This window comes from Alligator sinensis, unplaced genomic scaffold (assembly GCF_000455745.1).
Source record: "Alligator sinensis unplaced genomic scaffold, ASM45574v1 scaffold1675_1, whole genome shotgun sequence".
NCBI classification, from domain to species: domain Eukaryota; kingdom Metazoa; phylum Chordata; order Crocodylia; family Alligatoridae; genus Alligator; species Alligator sinensis.
In genome coordinates this window covers 330,616-347,352 of record NW_005843086.1, presented here as the reverse complement: position 1 = coordinate 347,352, position 16,737 = coordinate 330,616, and the positions used below count along the sequence as shown (strand labels likewise).

The window sequence follows — 16,737 nt, the reverse complement described above, 5'->3', positions numbered from 1 at the left end:
TCCCGGTAGAAAGAAGACAACCGGGAGTGGAGTGAAAAGGGACTGGGGAAGCACATCGTGCCAACTGCAGCTCCCCGGAGCATTGCTTTGAATTAAAGCGGGTGCCATGTCTTAGCACGAACTATTGCCTTTCTTGGTATGTAGTCCACACAGTCCCCAGGTCTCTTGCTCTCTGATGGGGTAGGAGCATGGCCCCCGTCTACATTGGAGAGTCTAGGTCCACGGATGGTGCTAGACTAAAACTTTGCCTGGCCTTAGCACAGGGATGGTAAAGACAATGTAAAGCTCCTTGACCCCCCTCTACCCACTAGGCACCCATGGATGACTAGGCACAAGTCTTGCCCCAGGTGCCGTGCTTCAGTATTTCCCCCAAAATCAGTTAAGACTCCTGTGCTGCGAGAAGATTTCACCATGCCCTCTTGATCACATACAAAGTGTCCCAACCAACTTCGTCACAGAGGCTGGTATGTAATATTTTCCATGCGCTCCATAAGTTTAGGCAGGCAAGGCTCTTTGAGTAGATGTGGTATCTTTTATTAGACCAACTAAATTATTCTTTGCTAGCTTTCGGGCACAAACACCCTGCTTCAGGCAAGAGCGTTTGTGCCTGAAATCTTGCAAAGAACAATTTTTTTCAGCCATTTAGCTGGTCTAATAGAAGATACCCCATTTCCCCAAAGAATCTTGTCTGCCTACATCCTTAGACCAACACGGCTACAAGCAACACCGCCATAACTCAATGCCTTTTAAGATGCCTATTGCAGCAAAGCTCCCTCCTTAGACCAACACGGCTACAACCAACACCTAACTTGATGCCTTTTAACATGCCTATTGCAGCAAAGCTCTGCTTCACGTTGTTTGGCCAAACTGAAGCTCTGCTACCAGGCCTCTTTTTGTTGTAGTCGAAGCAAAGGCTGGGACCTGGTTTGCAGGCTTCTTGTATAATCCTCAGTCTAAAATTTCCAAGTATAAAACCTGAAACCTGGTAGATTAGATAGAGGCATCCTGGGCTGTGATTTATTGCCAAGGGTTTTCTTCAGGAAAAACGTGTGCAGATTTATCTGTCTGTAAATAAAAGGTTGCATTTCTTACACTTGCACGCTCACTCATCGGTCAGGCCCATCAAAGCACACACATGCCCAATATGCATGAATGACTAGAGAAGGTCCTGAGTGGCAAAGTTTTGTATTCAGTCTGGATCCCAAATTCTCTCTAATTCAGGAAGTCTGGCTTTGGTTTGGTTTATTACAGAGTTATGGGCCGAGCTACAAAAAAAAACCCTCTGGGTCTGAATTCCTCCATATATTGTAGCGGTTTGGATCAGAGATTGCAATCCAGAAGCATCTCTACCTATTGCCATCAAAGACCAAATCTAGTATAAAAATCCAGTCGGGTACATATGGAGAAGTTCAGTCTGATCCTAATAAAAAGCCAAAAGATTTGTTCCCAAGCCAATGCTGAAATGGACCAATAAAAAGGGACCACCCACAAACAATTAAAAAAAAACATTCAAAAAGCAATTTAACAGCTACTCTATGCAAATCTCTTCTAAATATAGTCAGCAGATGTATGCAATGTGTGGGAAGAGTCATAAGGCATCCTGTTCTTGTCCCTAGAGGAAATGGGTTATCAAGAAAGCACAGTGTGGGCCCAGCAGAGACTGGAGTCCCCTAAGATGGGGATCATCTTTTCACCTCTGCATCGTTAGCCTGTACGGCAATCGCCTGGTCTCGCTTTGAAGGAGCCCCTGAGCTCTGGACCCTCTCCCCCAGCTTTCTTTGGGGCATGAGGCACTGACCCTCTTAGTTTGTGAAGGGAGGTCCTCTGCATTGAATCAGCAACCTGCCCCAATTATTATATGCATAGACACTGCCCATCATCATGCCATCTGGTCACCCATGGTTTCAGACGCAAAGCCGTTAACCTTTCCCAGCTTCCCACCACTAAAATCACTCGTTCTTGGGATCAGCTTGAGGATAGGCAGCCAGAGCTAGACAATTCATGTTGTACCTTGACCTAGCCCTTGAAGCTGGATTAGGTGGAAAGGTTCCCACTGGTCGAGTGACTATCACTGGCATCCATCCTCATTGAATACTGGCCCATCAGAAAGCAAATGGAGGCTACACGGGGTGCAGTGGTCACTTGGGTCCATGCTCATAGCTCTGCAGTGCGAGTCAAGCACTCGAATGCTGTGCAAGAATTAGACTCTGACTTAGGTCTGCTGGTGGGGAAGTGAAACAGGCTGGAGGGGCAGGGTAACAAACAGCAGCTTGTGTGGGTTCAAGGGACTGCTGCATGCTCAGACCCTGCATGGGTCATGCGTGCTGCCATAAGAGATGGGTACAGGGCTCTGGTATCAGAGGGCATCCAAAAATAGCAGAGACTGAAGAGAGACGGTGTAAAATAGGACACTGGCCTAATTGGGGGAAAACAAGATTTGCAGAATCATCACGACCCATGCTTCATCAGTGCAGGACGATGAAGAGGAAAGAGGAGAGGAGCTCTGAGGAGGCAGAGCCCTTGGGAACTGATCCAGATGGATTATATGGGAGAATTGCCAGCCACTTCTGGGGTAACAGACACCTTGTAGTGGATGGTTTTGTCCACCGGATGGGAGCCTTCCCCACACAAAGCTGCACAGCTCGTTACTGCTATGCAACTCATTTACAACGCGTTCAGCCAACGGGGAAGCCTCGTTGGCTCTGATTGAGAAGCAAGCTTTGTTGGGACTATGTTATGAGAAAGAGGACGTCTATTTGGCATGGATCAAAAGCTCTGTGTAACCACCCCGAGTCTCGAAAGGGACTGAACTCTTCCAAAGGGACTTCAAAGAATGAGTTCGCTCTGCTGAGACAAAATCCTTCCCTTTGTGCTAATGAGAACCAGAGCCAGAGAAAAGAGGCCCGCTGGTGCTACCTCTTATGAAGCTTTGCTTGCACAATTATGGCCATGACTTGTCTAGTCTCCTTCTAGCACACCTGGATGGTCTCTGCGCAGCAGGTACGGGACCCTTTTTCATTAGCAACCTTGTGGGGAGGAACTTAGACGTGGCCTTCTGACATCTGCAGACGACACAAAGCAGAGGGATACTGCCGACGCTAGGGAGCACCGGATTATTAGGTGGGGCATATCCAGTAGATCAAGGAAGCACTGGTACCGCTGTACAAGGAAAGACCCCATTCAAAACCACCCTGTACTGTGCTGGCCACCCATGTTCAAGAAAAGATGAAGTAAAAGCAGGAGCAGAAGCAAAGAAGGACCTTTAAGATGGTTAAAGGAACAGAGGCCTGGGATTTCACAAACTGGAGTTCTTGGCCTTCAAACAGGCTGTCACCCAAAGATCCCAGGATCTGCTATAGTGCTAAATCCCAGGGGTGAACCCCACAACAATCCCTTGAGTTGTATATGTTGCTAAGTACCAAGTAGTTTGGCTAGCTCTACAACTCCCCAAGCCCCAAAAGTCCTAGAAGTACCTCTAGGACCCCAGAAAGTCCAGCTGCTGCAAACCCAACTAGCCTGGACACCTTCCAATGACAAAAGGGGCCTGAGACAAAGGGCTGCCACAGTGGCTTGAGTGGAAAAATTCAGTGGGCACCTGTACACACCACGGGTTTTAATCCTCATTAAATTAAATAGGTTTATAAAATTTAAATTTGTTTCTTTTGGAGCATCACATCAGTGTTTTCACGCACCAGGTTTTTGAAGGAATTAAGCTTTGGAGCATCACATCTCCTCATCTCTCCGGACACAACCGTGTCAACCCAGGACTGACCCAGGTGTGCCCAGCTCTGGAGTGTAACGGCCATGTATAACAGTGTGTGAGGAGAGCTGTGGCGAAATTTTTTATGTGGCTGTGTCACCCAGCTCTGGGGTGTATCTCAGCCCTCCCCATACACTGTTGTATGCGTCCGTTACACCCCAGAGCTAGGGCCATCCCATGCCATGCCTCTGGCACTGGGGACTCTCCTGGACACCCCTGACCATGTGGGCTGGCCCAGGAAAGGTTTCCATCTGTCATCCCAGCCCCAAAACCAGTTCCTTATTCGAGCCCATATACTTAGTATAGTGTGCATGGGGGGCTGTGAGTTGGCAGCCTGGCATGAACAAACAGCACTTTGGGCCAGGCAAGACCCAGAGATGTCTGGGAGAGACCCCCAGTGGCACAGAGTCATGGTGTGGGTGAGGGGGGTGCTAAGAAGGATTTCCATCTCTAATCCCAGCCCAAAAGTAATTCCTTATTTGAGCCCATATACTTGTTACAGTGTGCATGGAAGGACTGGCAATCAGGCCACACGTTGGGCTGTGCAAGACTCTGGTCAGAGATATCCAGGGAAGTCCCTGGTGGTACACAGGCATGGTGGATGCAGGATATTAATTTACATATCATTTGGTAAATATGCACAGCTAATGACATTCTCTCTCTTTAGAATGTGTAATTCATTAAGAAGCTTTGATTGGGTCTAGATTCACTTTGAAAAAGAAGCTGGGAACCAGGAAGAAGGACCTGGGAATGACAGGAACAAAGTGCAGCCTCATGAACCACAGCATGTGGCCTTGGTGTTGGCATCGGGGAACAAACCCTAGCACGTGGCTTGGGGTGCCCCAAAAGGGTGGATGGTGAGAGCAGGCCAGGCACTGCGAGCAGGGGACTGGCAGGGAATTTTGCAAGTGAAATGTTCCTGGGACCCCAGAAATGTGGGGGGCAGGGGGCTGGTGAACAGAGGATGCTGTTAATTGACGTGGGGAAGCTGCTCTCGTGTTGCAACAAACAGAAAGCATGGTTGCAAGATATCATAGCTGCTTCCTGGCCATCCATTCAGGGCAAGCCTCGTGAGATATGGGCTCCCGAAAGCAGCTCGGTTACTGGTGGGAAAAAATAGTCATGTCAACGTGGGATGATGACCAGTGGCTGGAAACATTCAGAACGAGCAAAGAGACGTTCTTCCGCATCGTTAGCTTGCTGACCCCGCACACCCAGTGTCAGATGACTGTCATGCGGGAGCCCATCAGCCCAGAGAAGCGTGTTGTCACGACCGTCGTGAAACTGGCCGCTCCAACAAGCCTGCGCCACGTGGTGAGTCAGTTCGGCGTGGCTCTCTGCACTGCTGGGACAGCCATCAGCACGGTTTGCCACCCGCTGCAGGAGCTGGCAGCAAACAAATTCATACGCCTAAGTGATCCCTGGGAGATGGTGGAAGGATACCACAAAATGGGCTTCCCGAACTGCATGGGAGCACCTGAGAGTACACACATTCCCATCCTAAACCGGTCCCAGGACAACTGTTCATTCATAAACAGAAAGGGCTTTGCTTCGGTGATTCTGCAAGCTATCGTGGACCACCGAGGCAGATTTGCAAGCATTTACACGGGATGGGCAGGAAGCGCCCACAATGCATGTGTGTTTCAAAACTCGCCCCTCCCTGAGATGATCGACAAGGGCCATGTGCCCAGGACTGGAGGAGGAAACTTCACTGAGCCTGGGCAGTTCTCTTTCTTCACCTTGGTGGGGTTGATAGCTCATCGAAGGGGGGCTAGGAGTAGGACCATCACCCCCCCCCCAAACGGCTCTGGGGGCAGCTGTCCTGGACAAGAGGATCCCCGGGATCCAAGGAATCCTGATGATCCTCAGAACAACCACTGCCCAAACCCACCCACCCACGCTGGCTCTCTACTTTGCAAAAAATCCTTCCTTTTTTTGACACAAAACAAATTCATAGATTTCATAGACATTCGGGCTGGAAGGGACCCCGGAGGATCATCGAGTCCAGCCCCCTGCCCCAGAGGCAGGAAGTCAGCAGGGATCATAGGATCCCAGCAAGATAAGCACCCAAATGTGTCTTGAAGGTGTTCAAAGTAGGTGCTTGAACCACCTCCAGTGGCAGTCTATTCCAAACCTTGGGCGCTCGGACAGTGAAGAAGTTCTTCCTTATGTCCAGCCTGAATCAGACATGGCAGAGTTTGTAACCATTCGAATTTGTCATCCCTTGGGGCGCTCTGGTGAACAGACGTTCCTCCAGATCCTGGTGAGCACCCCTGATAAACTTGTAGGTGGCCACCAGATCACCCCTGAGCCTGCGCTTTTCCAGGCTGAAGAGTCCCATAGCTCTCAGCCTGTCGTCGTAAGGTCTGTTTTCCTGACTGCTGATCATGCGCGTGGCTCTTCTCTGCACTCTCTCAAGCTTTTCCACATCCTTTTTGAATTGTGGAGCCCAAAACTGGACACAGTACTCCAGCTGCGGCCTCACCAAGGCTGAGTACAAGGGGAGAATGATGTCCCAGGATTTGCTTGAGAAGCATCTGCCAGGGTTTTGCTTGCTTTACTTGCAGCAGTATCACATTGGTGGCTCATGTTCCTCTTGTGGTCAATCATGACCCCCAAGTCCCTTTTGGCCATAGTGCTAGCACTGCTGAGCCTATCAGGATGCTGCAGGTTTTTCCTCCCAAGGTGGAGAACCTGGCATTTTTTAGTGTTAAACACCATCAGGTTCTCATCCGCCCATTTGCTGAGCCTGTCAAGGTCAGCCTGGATCACCCTCCTGTCTTCAGGTGTGGATGCTTTACCCCAGAGTTTGGTGTTGTCATCGAACTTGGCCAGTCCGCTTCTGACTCCAATGTCCACATCATTAATGAAGATGTTGAACAATACAGGTCCAAGGACAGAGCCTCGGGGGACCTCGCTTGTCACAGGGCACCAGGACAATTGACTTCCATCAACCACCACCCTCTGGGTCCGACCACGGAGCCAATTCCCCAGCCAGCAGATCGTAGTGAGGCCGAGGCTGCGGTTAGACAGTTTTTCTATAAGAGGATCATGGTATACCAGATCGAAAGCTTTTTAAAATCAAGATATATGACGTCAATCTCTTCTCCCTTGTCCAGGTGATAGGTCACCTGGTCGCAGAAGGAGATGAGATTGGTCAGGCAAGACCTACCCGCACCAAACCCGTGCTGGCTGTCCCTCAGGATGTTGCCATCAATCAGTTTATCAAGAATGGCCTCTTTGATCATTTTTTCCAAGACCTTGCCCAGAATAGAGGTCAGGCTGATTGGCCTGTAGTTTGCTGGATCCACTTTCCTCCCTTTCTTGAAGATAGGCACCACATTGGCCTTCTTCCAGTCTTCGGGCACTTCACCGCCAGGAGCTCTTGAAGACCCGTGCCAGGGGCTGGGCTATGATGCTCGCCAGCTCCTTGAGTACCCTGGGGTGTAACCCATCAGGGCCGGCTGACTTGAAGATGTCCAGCCTCTCGAGGTGCTCCTTCATGAGGTCAGCATTGATGGAGGGCAGGGGATCTCCATCACCCAGGCCTTCCCGTCCCCAAATGAGAGATGACACAGAATTCTCTCTCTTTTACATACAAATTTATGTAGGACTGTTTGCATTCATAGACAAACCATTTTTGAGTTACAGTTTTATAAGTCCAAGAATTGACAATTAAGTTTCTTACAGAAAATTTCTTATTGATTTAACAGCCTGCTTTCTGCAGTGAGAGAAGTGAGCATTTTTAGCACCCATTTTTCCTAAGCACGAAGAAGGTTTTTGGGAGGACAGCAGAGCACCATCGGTGAGGGTAACTGGTACGTTAAGCTGCACCCTCTGCCAACTGCTCCCAAGAATAATGTTAACCTTTGCAAACTGCTCTCAGAAACTGCCAACTATTCCCAGGGATGTTCATACACTCTGATCTGGAGAAGTTGGGATGCCGTTGGTATTCAAGTGGTGCAGCATAGGCTTAAGAAGATACTGGGGTTTGGCACACACACACACATGTGTGTGTATGAATCTTCAGCAGAAGCTGCCCAGCTTGTTGAAAATTGCCAGCAAGCTGCCCAGCTCGAACACTTACACCAACGAGACTGGCTGAGTGTGTGGAGGGAGGAGGGGACGGGACGTGGCCATGGGCAAAGGAGCGGGGTGAACAGGTGTGAATGGGTGTGCGTGGAATATGGAATAAGGGTGTGTGTGTGTGCATGTGCAGGTTGTAGGTGAGCTCTGTAAAAGATTTTCTATTTGCGATTTTCTAATAAAATGAAAAGTCTTTTTTTTTTTTTGAAAGTATGACTGGGCTTTTTAGGCTAAATATTTATGTAGAAGAAAGGTTTGCAAAGTACTCCTTTCGAAATGCGTGGCTGAATTCAGGGAGGGAGCTATTTCGACAACAAGCTGCACAACTTGAAACCCTACATCAACCGTACTGCCTGGTTTCACCTGGAAGATGGCAAAACCCCTCTGCATCTTGCCTGTGAACGGCTGAGCTCAGAGACTGTCCTCATCCTCCTGGGCAATGGGGAAGGAGAGGTTTTTTTGCCCGACAGCTGCAGCCCAGGCAGCAAGCAGCAACGGGAAAGGAGGCCCTGTGGCAAGAGTGAGGAAGGTCCACCGTGGAGTGGGGAAGCTGGGTTATTTGGTAATAGTGTAATTAAAAGTGTAATTAAAAGCAAGCTATAGTGTAATAGTGTAATTTGTTAACAATAGTGCATGTTTAATGTATGTAATAGTGTATAGAGGTCAGAGGGCATGTAGGCCAGCACCAAGCAGGGGTGCTAAGACAGATCCCGGGAAAGCCCTCAGCCATAGGGGAAGCAGCACAGGGAAGAGGCTAGGAGGAGGGCCTGTCCAGGGAGGGGAGGGCATGTGCTTAGAGGCCCCAGACTTTGAAAGACTTTTAAAGCATCTGTAAAACCCTCTCCTGCAAACAGTCACGCAGTTGCAGTGCAAGAAAGGGCAAAAAACGTGGTGAGTACAAAGTCCGTCCATATTCTTCCTGAGCGTTGAAACCTCTGTGAACAGACTCAGCGAGGAAGTGCCGACTGCTGCTCAACCCAAGAAACACTAAGGCAGCCACAGCTCAAAAGCCAGCCCTGCCGCCTGTGCAGCAATGGTCCAGAGTCCACCACTGGAGAGAAGAGTGGCCAAAGAGGAAGAACAGCTGGCAACGCCTGAACCCAGCAGCTGTATTGCTCTAACAGCCCCACAGCAGTGAGGGAGACCCATGTCATACTGCACAGTCCCCTGGGAAAGAGGAAAGCATGATGGACACACCACCAGGCAAGAATGGCATCAGGCTCAGCCTACTGAAGAGGTGGCACCCAGGTTGCCTTGAGCCAAGGTCCCTCTTCAACAGGTGCAAGGGGATTTGCAGCACAGTTCCTGGAAGAAGGCTGTGCCCATGCTCATCCGCAAAGAAGGTGCTGCTGGCTCAACAAAAGTGACCTGAGCAGATCATGCCTCACAGATTAGAGGGGTCAGGGCCAAAAAAGCATTCTTGGAAGGAACTTAGTATTTTTGTCTGAAAAATGACCGGTGAAGGTGATCCAGAGGCTTTATGAAGGCCTTTGAAAGAGCAGCAATGACTGCCCAGGGGAGTAAAGACAACTGGACCCCGCAGGTGGGGACGCTACTGAAATATGGACAGACAACTAAGGAGGAGTATAAGAGCATTGCTCGGGCATGCAGGAATGAAGTCAGGAAGGCCAAAGAGCAATTGGAGTTGCAGCTAGCAAGGGATGCGAAGGGGAACAAGAAGGGTTTCTATATTGGTAGCAAAAGGAGGGTCAGGGAAAGTGTGGGTCCCTTCCTAAATGGGGGCGGCAACATGGTGACAGAGGATGCAGAAAAGGCTGAAGTGCTCAATGCCTTTTTCACTTCAGACTTCACAGGCAAGGACAGCTCCCAGACTACTGCACTGGGCAGCACAGGCTGCGGGGAGGGGAGCAGCCCTCAGCGGTGAAAGAACAGGTTAGGGACTATTTAGAAAAGCTGGACGTGTACAAGTCCATGGGGCTGGATGGGATGCACCTGAGGGGGCTGAGGGAGTTGGCTGATGTGATTGCAGAGCCGCTGGCCATCTTTGAAAACTCATGGCAATCAGGAGAGGTCCCGGACAATAGGAAAAGGACAAATATAGTGCCCATCTTTAAGAAAAGGAACAAGGAGAATCCAGGGAACTACAGACCAGTCAGCCTCACCTCACTGCCTCGAAAAATAATGGAGCAGATCCTCAAGGAATCCATCCCTAAGCACTGTGATTATTTCACAGATTTCATAGACATCAGGGCTGGAAGGGAGCTCGTAAGGTCATCAGGACCAGCCCCCTGCCGCAGGGGCAGGAAGCCAGCTGGGGTCAAAGGATCCCAGCAAGATAAACGTCCAAATGTGTCTTAAAAAAAAGTGCCCAGAGCAGGTGCTTGCACCACCTCTGGGGAGTCTGTTCCAGGCCTTGGGGGCTCAGACAGTAAAGAAGTTTTTCCTTATGTCCAGCCTGAAACGGGCTTGGAGGAGTTTGTGACAGTTCGACCTTGTCATCCCTTGGGGTGCTCTGGTGGACAGGCGTTCCCCCAGATCTTGATGCACACCCCTGATGTACTTGCAGGGTGCCACCAAGTCACCCCTGAGCCTGCACTTCTCCAGGCTGAAGAGTCCCATGGCTCGCAGCTTCTCATCATAAGGCCTGCTCTCCTGCCCTCTGATCACGTGCGTGGCTCTCCTCTTGACTCTCTCAAGCTTCTCCACGTCCTTCCTGAATAGTGGAGCCCAGAACTAGACACAGTACTCCAGCTGCGGCCTCAGCAAGGCCAAGTACAGTGGGAAGATGACATCCTGGGTCTTGCTCAAGATGCATCGGTAGATGCAAGCCAGAGTTTTGTTCACTTTGCTGACTGCAGTATCACATTGGTGGCTCATGTTCATCTTGTGGTCAATCATGACCCCCAAGTCTCTTTCGGTCATGGTGCTAGTGAGTGTAGCATTGCTGAGCCTATAAGTGTAATGTGGGCTTTTTATTCCCAAGGTGGATCACCTTGCATTTCTCTATATTGAATGCCATCAGGTTTTCATCCGCTCACCTTGCAAGCCTATTGAGGTCGGCCTGGATCACCAACCCATCCTCAAGTGTGGACACTCTTCCCCACAGTTTGGTGTCGTCAGCGAACTTGGCCAGTCTGCTTTTGACACCAGTGTCCAGATCATTTATGAAGACATTAAAGAGTATGGGTCTGAGAACAGAGCATTGGGGGATGCCAGTATGCACTGAGTGCCACGTTGATTCGGTTCCATCGACTACCGCTCTCTGGGTTCGACCTCAGGGCCAGTTCCCCAGCCATTGGACTGTGGAGTAGTCGAGGCCGCAGTTGCCCAATTTTTCCAAGAGGACATCATGGGACACCAAGTCAAAGGCTTTTTTAAATTCAACCTCTTCCCCTTTGTCCAGGTGATATATCACCTGGTGGAAGAAGAAAATGAGATTGGTCAGGCAAGACCTACCCGCAACAAATCCGTGCTATCCTTCAGGATGATGAGGAACAGTCAGCATGGGTTCACCAAGGGCAAGTCCTGCCTGACCAACCTGATTGCCTTCTGTGATGAGATGACTGGCTCTGCGGGTGACCCCCACTCCAGAAAGGATGTGGACAAATAGGAGAGAATCCAGTGGAAGGCAATGAAAATGGTTCAGAGGCTGAGGCACATGACTGATGAGAGGTGAGGGAACTGGGCTTATTTAGTCTGGAAAAGAGAAGACTGAGAGGGGATTTAATAGCAGCCTTCACCTCCCTGCAGCATAGTGCAGAAGAGGATGGAGCTGGGCTGTTCCCGGTGGTGGCAGATGACAGGACAAGGAGCAATGGGCTCAAGTTGCAGCAAGGGAGGTTGGATATTAGGGAAAACTTTCTCACTAGGAGGTTAGTAAAGCACTGGAACAGGTTACCCAGAGAGGTGGTGGACTCTCCATCCTTGGAGGTGTTTAAGACCTGACTACACAAAGCCTTGGCTGGGATGACGTAGTTGGGGCTGGCCCTGCTTGGAGCAGGGGGTCGGATTAGATGTGACCTCCAGAGGTCCCTTCAACCCTCATTTTCTAGGATTCTAAGAACTAAGGGTCACAAAATGAACTTAGTAGGTAATAACCTTAAAACTACCACAAGGAAGTTCGTTTTCGCCCAGCGTGTCATTCAAATGTGGGACTTGTTGGCAGCAGATGTGTTGGAAATGGACAATTTAGCCATATTCAAAAAGGGATTGGACATGTATTTGGAGGAAAGGGGTATTGGTCACTACTGAGCATGGGAGTGTGAGGCACGGCCTTGGAATCAGAACTTCCTAGACCTTAAATGCTGGAGGCTGCAAGAGAGAGAGGAACGGTGGAAAACAACCCTGGTCAGACCCAGGTCACTCTCCCTTCCACCATATGCTCTCTGCCAGGGTGTGACACAGGAGACTGGGCAAGATGGACCTATGGTCCCAGTAAATGGCAGTTCTTATGTTTTTATGTACTGTTTCTTTATTGACTGCCTGCAAATTCACCCACAGATGGGCTTCGTTGGCCTCAAATCCTGGAGGTACAGTAGGGTTTATGTAGAAAAGTGGCTGTCACGTAGGGAGCTTTGTATTCCAACAATGGGGCTAACTGGCTTTGCAAATCATCCACCTCATTTAGGAGCTCATCCCTTTCCTGTTCATTATATCTGCACAGTTTCTAGCTCCAACTAAAAAGGTTGCCGTTGCAGTAATAGCCTGTATTTTAAACACATCTTTTGTTCCTGTAAAGCAGCTTTCTCCTTCATGAGCTTTAAACTAGGTTCACCGGAGGATAGAGACAAAAGCCCAGAACCAGGAGACCTGGATAAAAAAAAATGAATAAGGGAAGGCAGTAGCAAAAGCCTTAACAATGTTCTCAGGGAGAAAATAGGACAGTTAGATACCTGCAATGTTTATATACTGATGTGAGAAGAATACAGAATAGATGGGAAGAACTGGAGCTCCTAGTACAACTGTGGAGTTATGATGTAACCAGGATTATGGAGTTGTGGTGGGATAATTCATGTGACCGGACTGCTGCCATGGATGGATATAGCTTATTTAGGAAGGACAAGCAGGGGGGAAAGGCGGATAAGTGGCCCCATAAAGAAGATGTCCACGTGTTCAGAGGTGCAATACAAAGTGGAAGGTAGGCCTACTGGAAGCCTCTGAATAAAGGTCAGAGGGGAGAACAGCATGGGAAGGTCACGGTGGGCATCTACTCTGGGGCACCAAACTAGGAGGAGAAGGTGGACAAGGCCTTCTGTAAACAAGTAATAAAAGCTTTCAACTCCCAGGCCTTGGTTCTCATGGGGCACTTTAATTATTGTGTCATCTGCTGGGAGGGAAACACAGCGGTCCACAAACAGTCCAGCAAATTTTTAGGCTGAGTTGGCGATAACTTTTTGATTCAAATGGTAGACAGGTCAACTAGGGGAGAAGCTCTTCTTGACTTACTGCTCACAGAGAGGAGGTGATTGAGAGTGTACAAGTGGAAGATAACTTGGTGACGGTGATTCGGCAATGACAGACCTCAAGATCCAAAGGAGAGGAGGGAAGGAGAGCAGCCAAATAAAGACAGTGGACTTCCAAAAAAGTGAACTTTAGCAAGCTCAAGGAACTATGGGCAGGATCCCTTGGGAGACAAGTCTGAGGGGAAAAGGACTCCAGGAGAGCTGGCTGTACTTTAAGGAGGCCCTTTTAAAGGCAGAGAAACAAGCTATCCCAATGCAGCAGAAAAATGGGTGCAACAGGAGACTGGCCTGGCTAGACAGCGATCTCCTCGATGAGTTGAAACTTAAAAAGGAATCCTACCGAAAATGGAAACTTTGGTCTTAGTACTACGGGAGAGAGTAAGAGCAGCATATGGGTGTGTGGGGGAAAATTTAGAAAGGCCAAGGTATGATTTGAGAAGCCCCTGGCAAGGTATAGAACAGGCAAGAAAAAAGGGACACTACGAGAATGTCAGAGGGAAACCAAAAAAGTATAGGTCCCTTAATGAATGCAGACGGCGATCTAGTTATGGATGCTGCAGAGAAGGCTAAAGCATTTTAGCGCCTCTTTTACTTGTCTTCACAAAGAGGGGCAGCTACCAGATGACGAACACAATGGGCAGCACAAATAGGAAAGGAGACAAACAGTCTAGAGCAGTGGAAGAACAGGGTAGGGATTACTTAGAGAAGCTAGATGTTTTCAAGTTGACAGGGCCGGATAGGGTGCATCGTAGGCAGAGGCAATTTCAGAGCCATTGGGTAGCCTCTTTGAGCATCTGAGAGCCATTTCAGTTTGCATCAGCATCTTTACCAGATCAGAGCTTGTCCCGTGTGGAGGTCCCCCAGCGCAATGCTTTCTAAAACGCACAGTTACCTTCATCACAAGCCCTGATCCTGAACCAGCATGAGTTTAAAGCCCTTCTTGCTAGCCCTCCTTCACAGGATTTTGTACACATGAATGCAGCTAATAGGTTAGGGCGTAATGACAGATCTTCAGTGACACATGGTAATTGAACTGTTGATTTACTTAACGGTTTGCACCAGATAAGGTCCCACTAGTGCCCACGTCTGTTAAACAACACAGCCACCACTGCAAAGAAAAAATGACCAATATCATTAGACGTTTTAAGGTTTGTTTCAACTGACTGAGCACCATCCACTAAGGACGGCAATGGGAGTATCCACATCCTGACAGCAGTCCCTACATGAACAACTCCTTCGGTGAAAGTGCATTATACTATCAGCATATAATATTCCTATAATAATAATGTAAGATTGCTAATAATGCTGTTAGCAAGGCACATGTCTAGCACAGGCGCCGTCGCTAACCAAGCAGGTGTTTCTAAAATCCACGAACGGTGGCTCTGTAGATGCTACGCTACCATCACCATCAACAGCGCACCAAGAGGTTCAGCCTAACTAGTACAAAACCAGTCACCCAGGTAGAAAGGTGGTAGCATAAGAGCAGCATGCTTCATCAAATGGCTTATCGGACCCATCCATCTTTAATGATGTCATCCTAATTAAATGGGGACAAAGCTAAAGTGTTGCTAAGCTCATGATTAATATTGTGTCATTTAATAATAAGGGGCCTAGTATTTTGTGGGCCTTTTTTACAGGATGGATGAGTTACTATAGAAGAGGAGTCCTGGGAATATCTCACTGCACCCATGAGGATGCTGGCTGAGAGATCTGTCTATGCCACCTGTCAAATGACAGATTCATTATTTGAGGGAATTAGCAGAGGTCATTGCGGGACCCCTGGCACAGCTTTAAGAGCACTTGTGGTGCTCTGTTGTGGTGCCAGAGGACGGGAAAAGGGCCAATGTAGTTCCCATTTTCAAAAAAGGGAGGAAGGAAGACCCAGGAAACTATAGGCCCATTAGTCTTACGTCGATCCTGGGTAAGCTTTTTGAGAGAGTTATCCTGGCGCATGTCCGTGAGGGGCCGGCCGGGGAGGTTATGCTTAGGGGCAACCAGCACGGGTTCATTCGAGGCAGGTGCTGTCAGACCAACCTGGTGGCCTTCTACAACCAGGGCACAAAATCCTTAGATGCAGGTGTCGCGGTGGACGTAGTCTTTCTGCACTTTAGGAAGGCCTTCGACACTGTCTCTCACCCCATCCTCGTTAAAAAAACAGGTAACTATGGCGTCGACACCTACACAGTGAGATGGGTCGCTAACTGGCTGGAGGCCGCACCCAGAGAGCGGTGGTGGACGGGTCATTTTCGACCTGGAGGGATGTGGGCAGTGGGGGCCCCCAGGGCTCGGTCCTCCGGCCTGCACTGTTCAACATCTTCATCGGCAACTTGGACGAGGGGGTGAAAAGCACCCTGTTCAAATTGGCTGATGACACTAAGATGTGGGGGGAAGTGGGCACGCCGCAAGGGAGGAACAGGCTGCAATTGGACCTGGACAGGTTCCAGGGGTGGGCGGATGAGAACAGGATGGGGTTCAACACTGACAAGTGCAAGGTGCTGCACCTGGGGAGGAAGAGCCAGCAGCACACCTACAGGCTGGGGAACTCCCCTCTTGTCAGCGCAGAGGCAGAAAAGGATCTGGGAGTCATTATTGATGCCAAAATGAACAAGGGCCGGCAGTGTGGGGACGCGGTCAGGAAGGCCAACCGCACCTTGTCGTGCATCCACAGATGCATCTCGAGCAGGGCCAAGGAGGTGATCCTCCCCCTCTATGCGACACTGGTCAGGCCGCAGGTGGAGCACTGCGTCTGGTTCTGCTCCGCTCCCAGCACCGACAAATACTGCGGCTAGCAACCCTCCCCCGGGCACTGCAGTGAGGCGTAGCAACCTACCCCAAATGGCATTGGGATAAGAACACGAGGCAAGAAATGTAGCAGCAAAAAGAGGGTTTTGCAAAGGATCAAAAACAGCGTCTTATACAGCGCTGCGCTTCATAGATCCCCGTGACATCACTGCCTCCTGCTACACCAAAGAGGGTCTGGCAAAGGCTCCTCTACAGAACTGAAAGCTGCTGGCTCCACAGTTTTCCCCCAGGGAAGGATTAAAAGCCTCGAAGGAATGATGGTCAGATGGAGCTGCTGAAAAAGCCACCTGTCAAAAATGCCCATCAACTAGGAAGACCCCCCAAGGCAAGGGCAGGCACACCCGGAAGTGGCTTCACCAGCTTCCGTTCTGCCCTCAGCTAAGATGGCTGACACGCGGCCGTCGCGGAACGATGACGTTCCCGGCGCCGCGCCGAGTCAGGGTGGGAGCGCCGTCGTGGGCATATGAGGCGCAAGGCGGAAGAGTGGCGCGCAGGTATGACGTCATCAGCGCTGCGCCGCCTTCCCTCGCGGGCTGGGCCGAGGTCAGGTTGGAGCCGGGCCTGAGGCGCGTCGTGTCCGGGGAGGGGGCCTGAGGGCACCACGGCGGGGAGGGAGGAAGCCCGGGGGGCTATGAGGGGACCCGGGGGCGTGAGGGGCTGGGGCTG

General features: G+C 50.0%; 1 protein-coding gene across 4 annotated transcripts in view; it reads left to right on the top strand.

Annotated features, from left to right (window-relative positions):
* The first annotated feature begins 16,508 nt into the window (after window positions 1-16,508).
* TBRG4 (transforming growth factor beta regulator 4) overlaps window positions 16,509-16,737 on the top strand; it is a 25,870-nt gene continuing 25,641 nt past the window's right edge. Inside the window, exon 1 of one of the 4 annotated variants that reach the window (XR_003092111.1) lies at window positions 16,509-16,565. Coding sequence is in view for 1 of the 4 variants with exons in the window: in XM_006037222.3 (XP_006037284.1) it covers window positions 16,535-16,565 (31 nt within the window). In the remaining 3 variants the exon portion in view is untranslated. Of the gene's footprint in view, window positions 16,620-16,737 lie in introns of all 4 variants that reach the window. The other 3 variants (XM_006037222.3, XM_006037223.3, XM_025193660.1) reach the window with 3 other exon arrangements.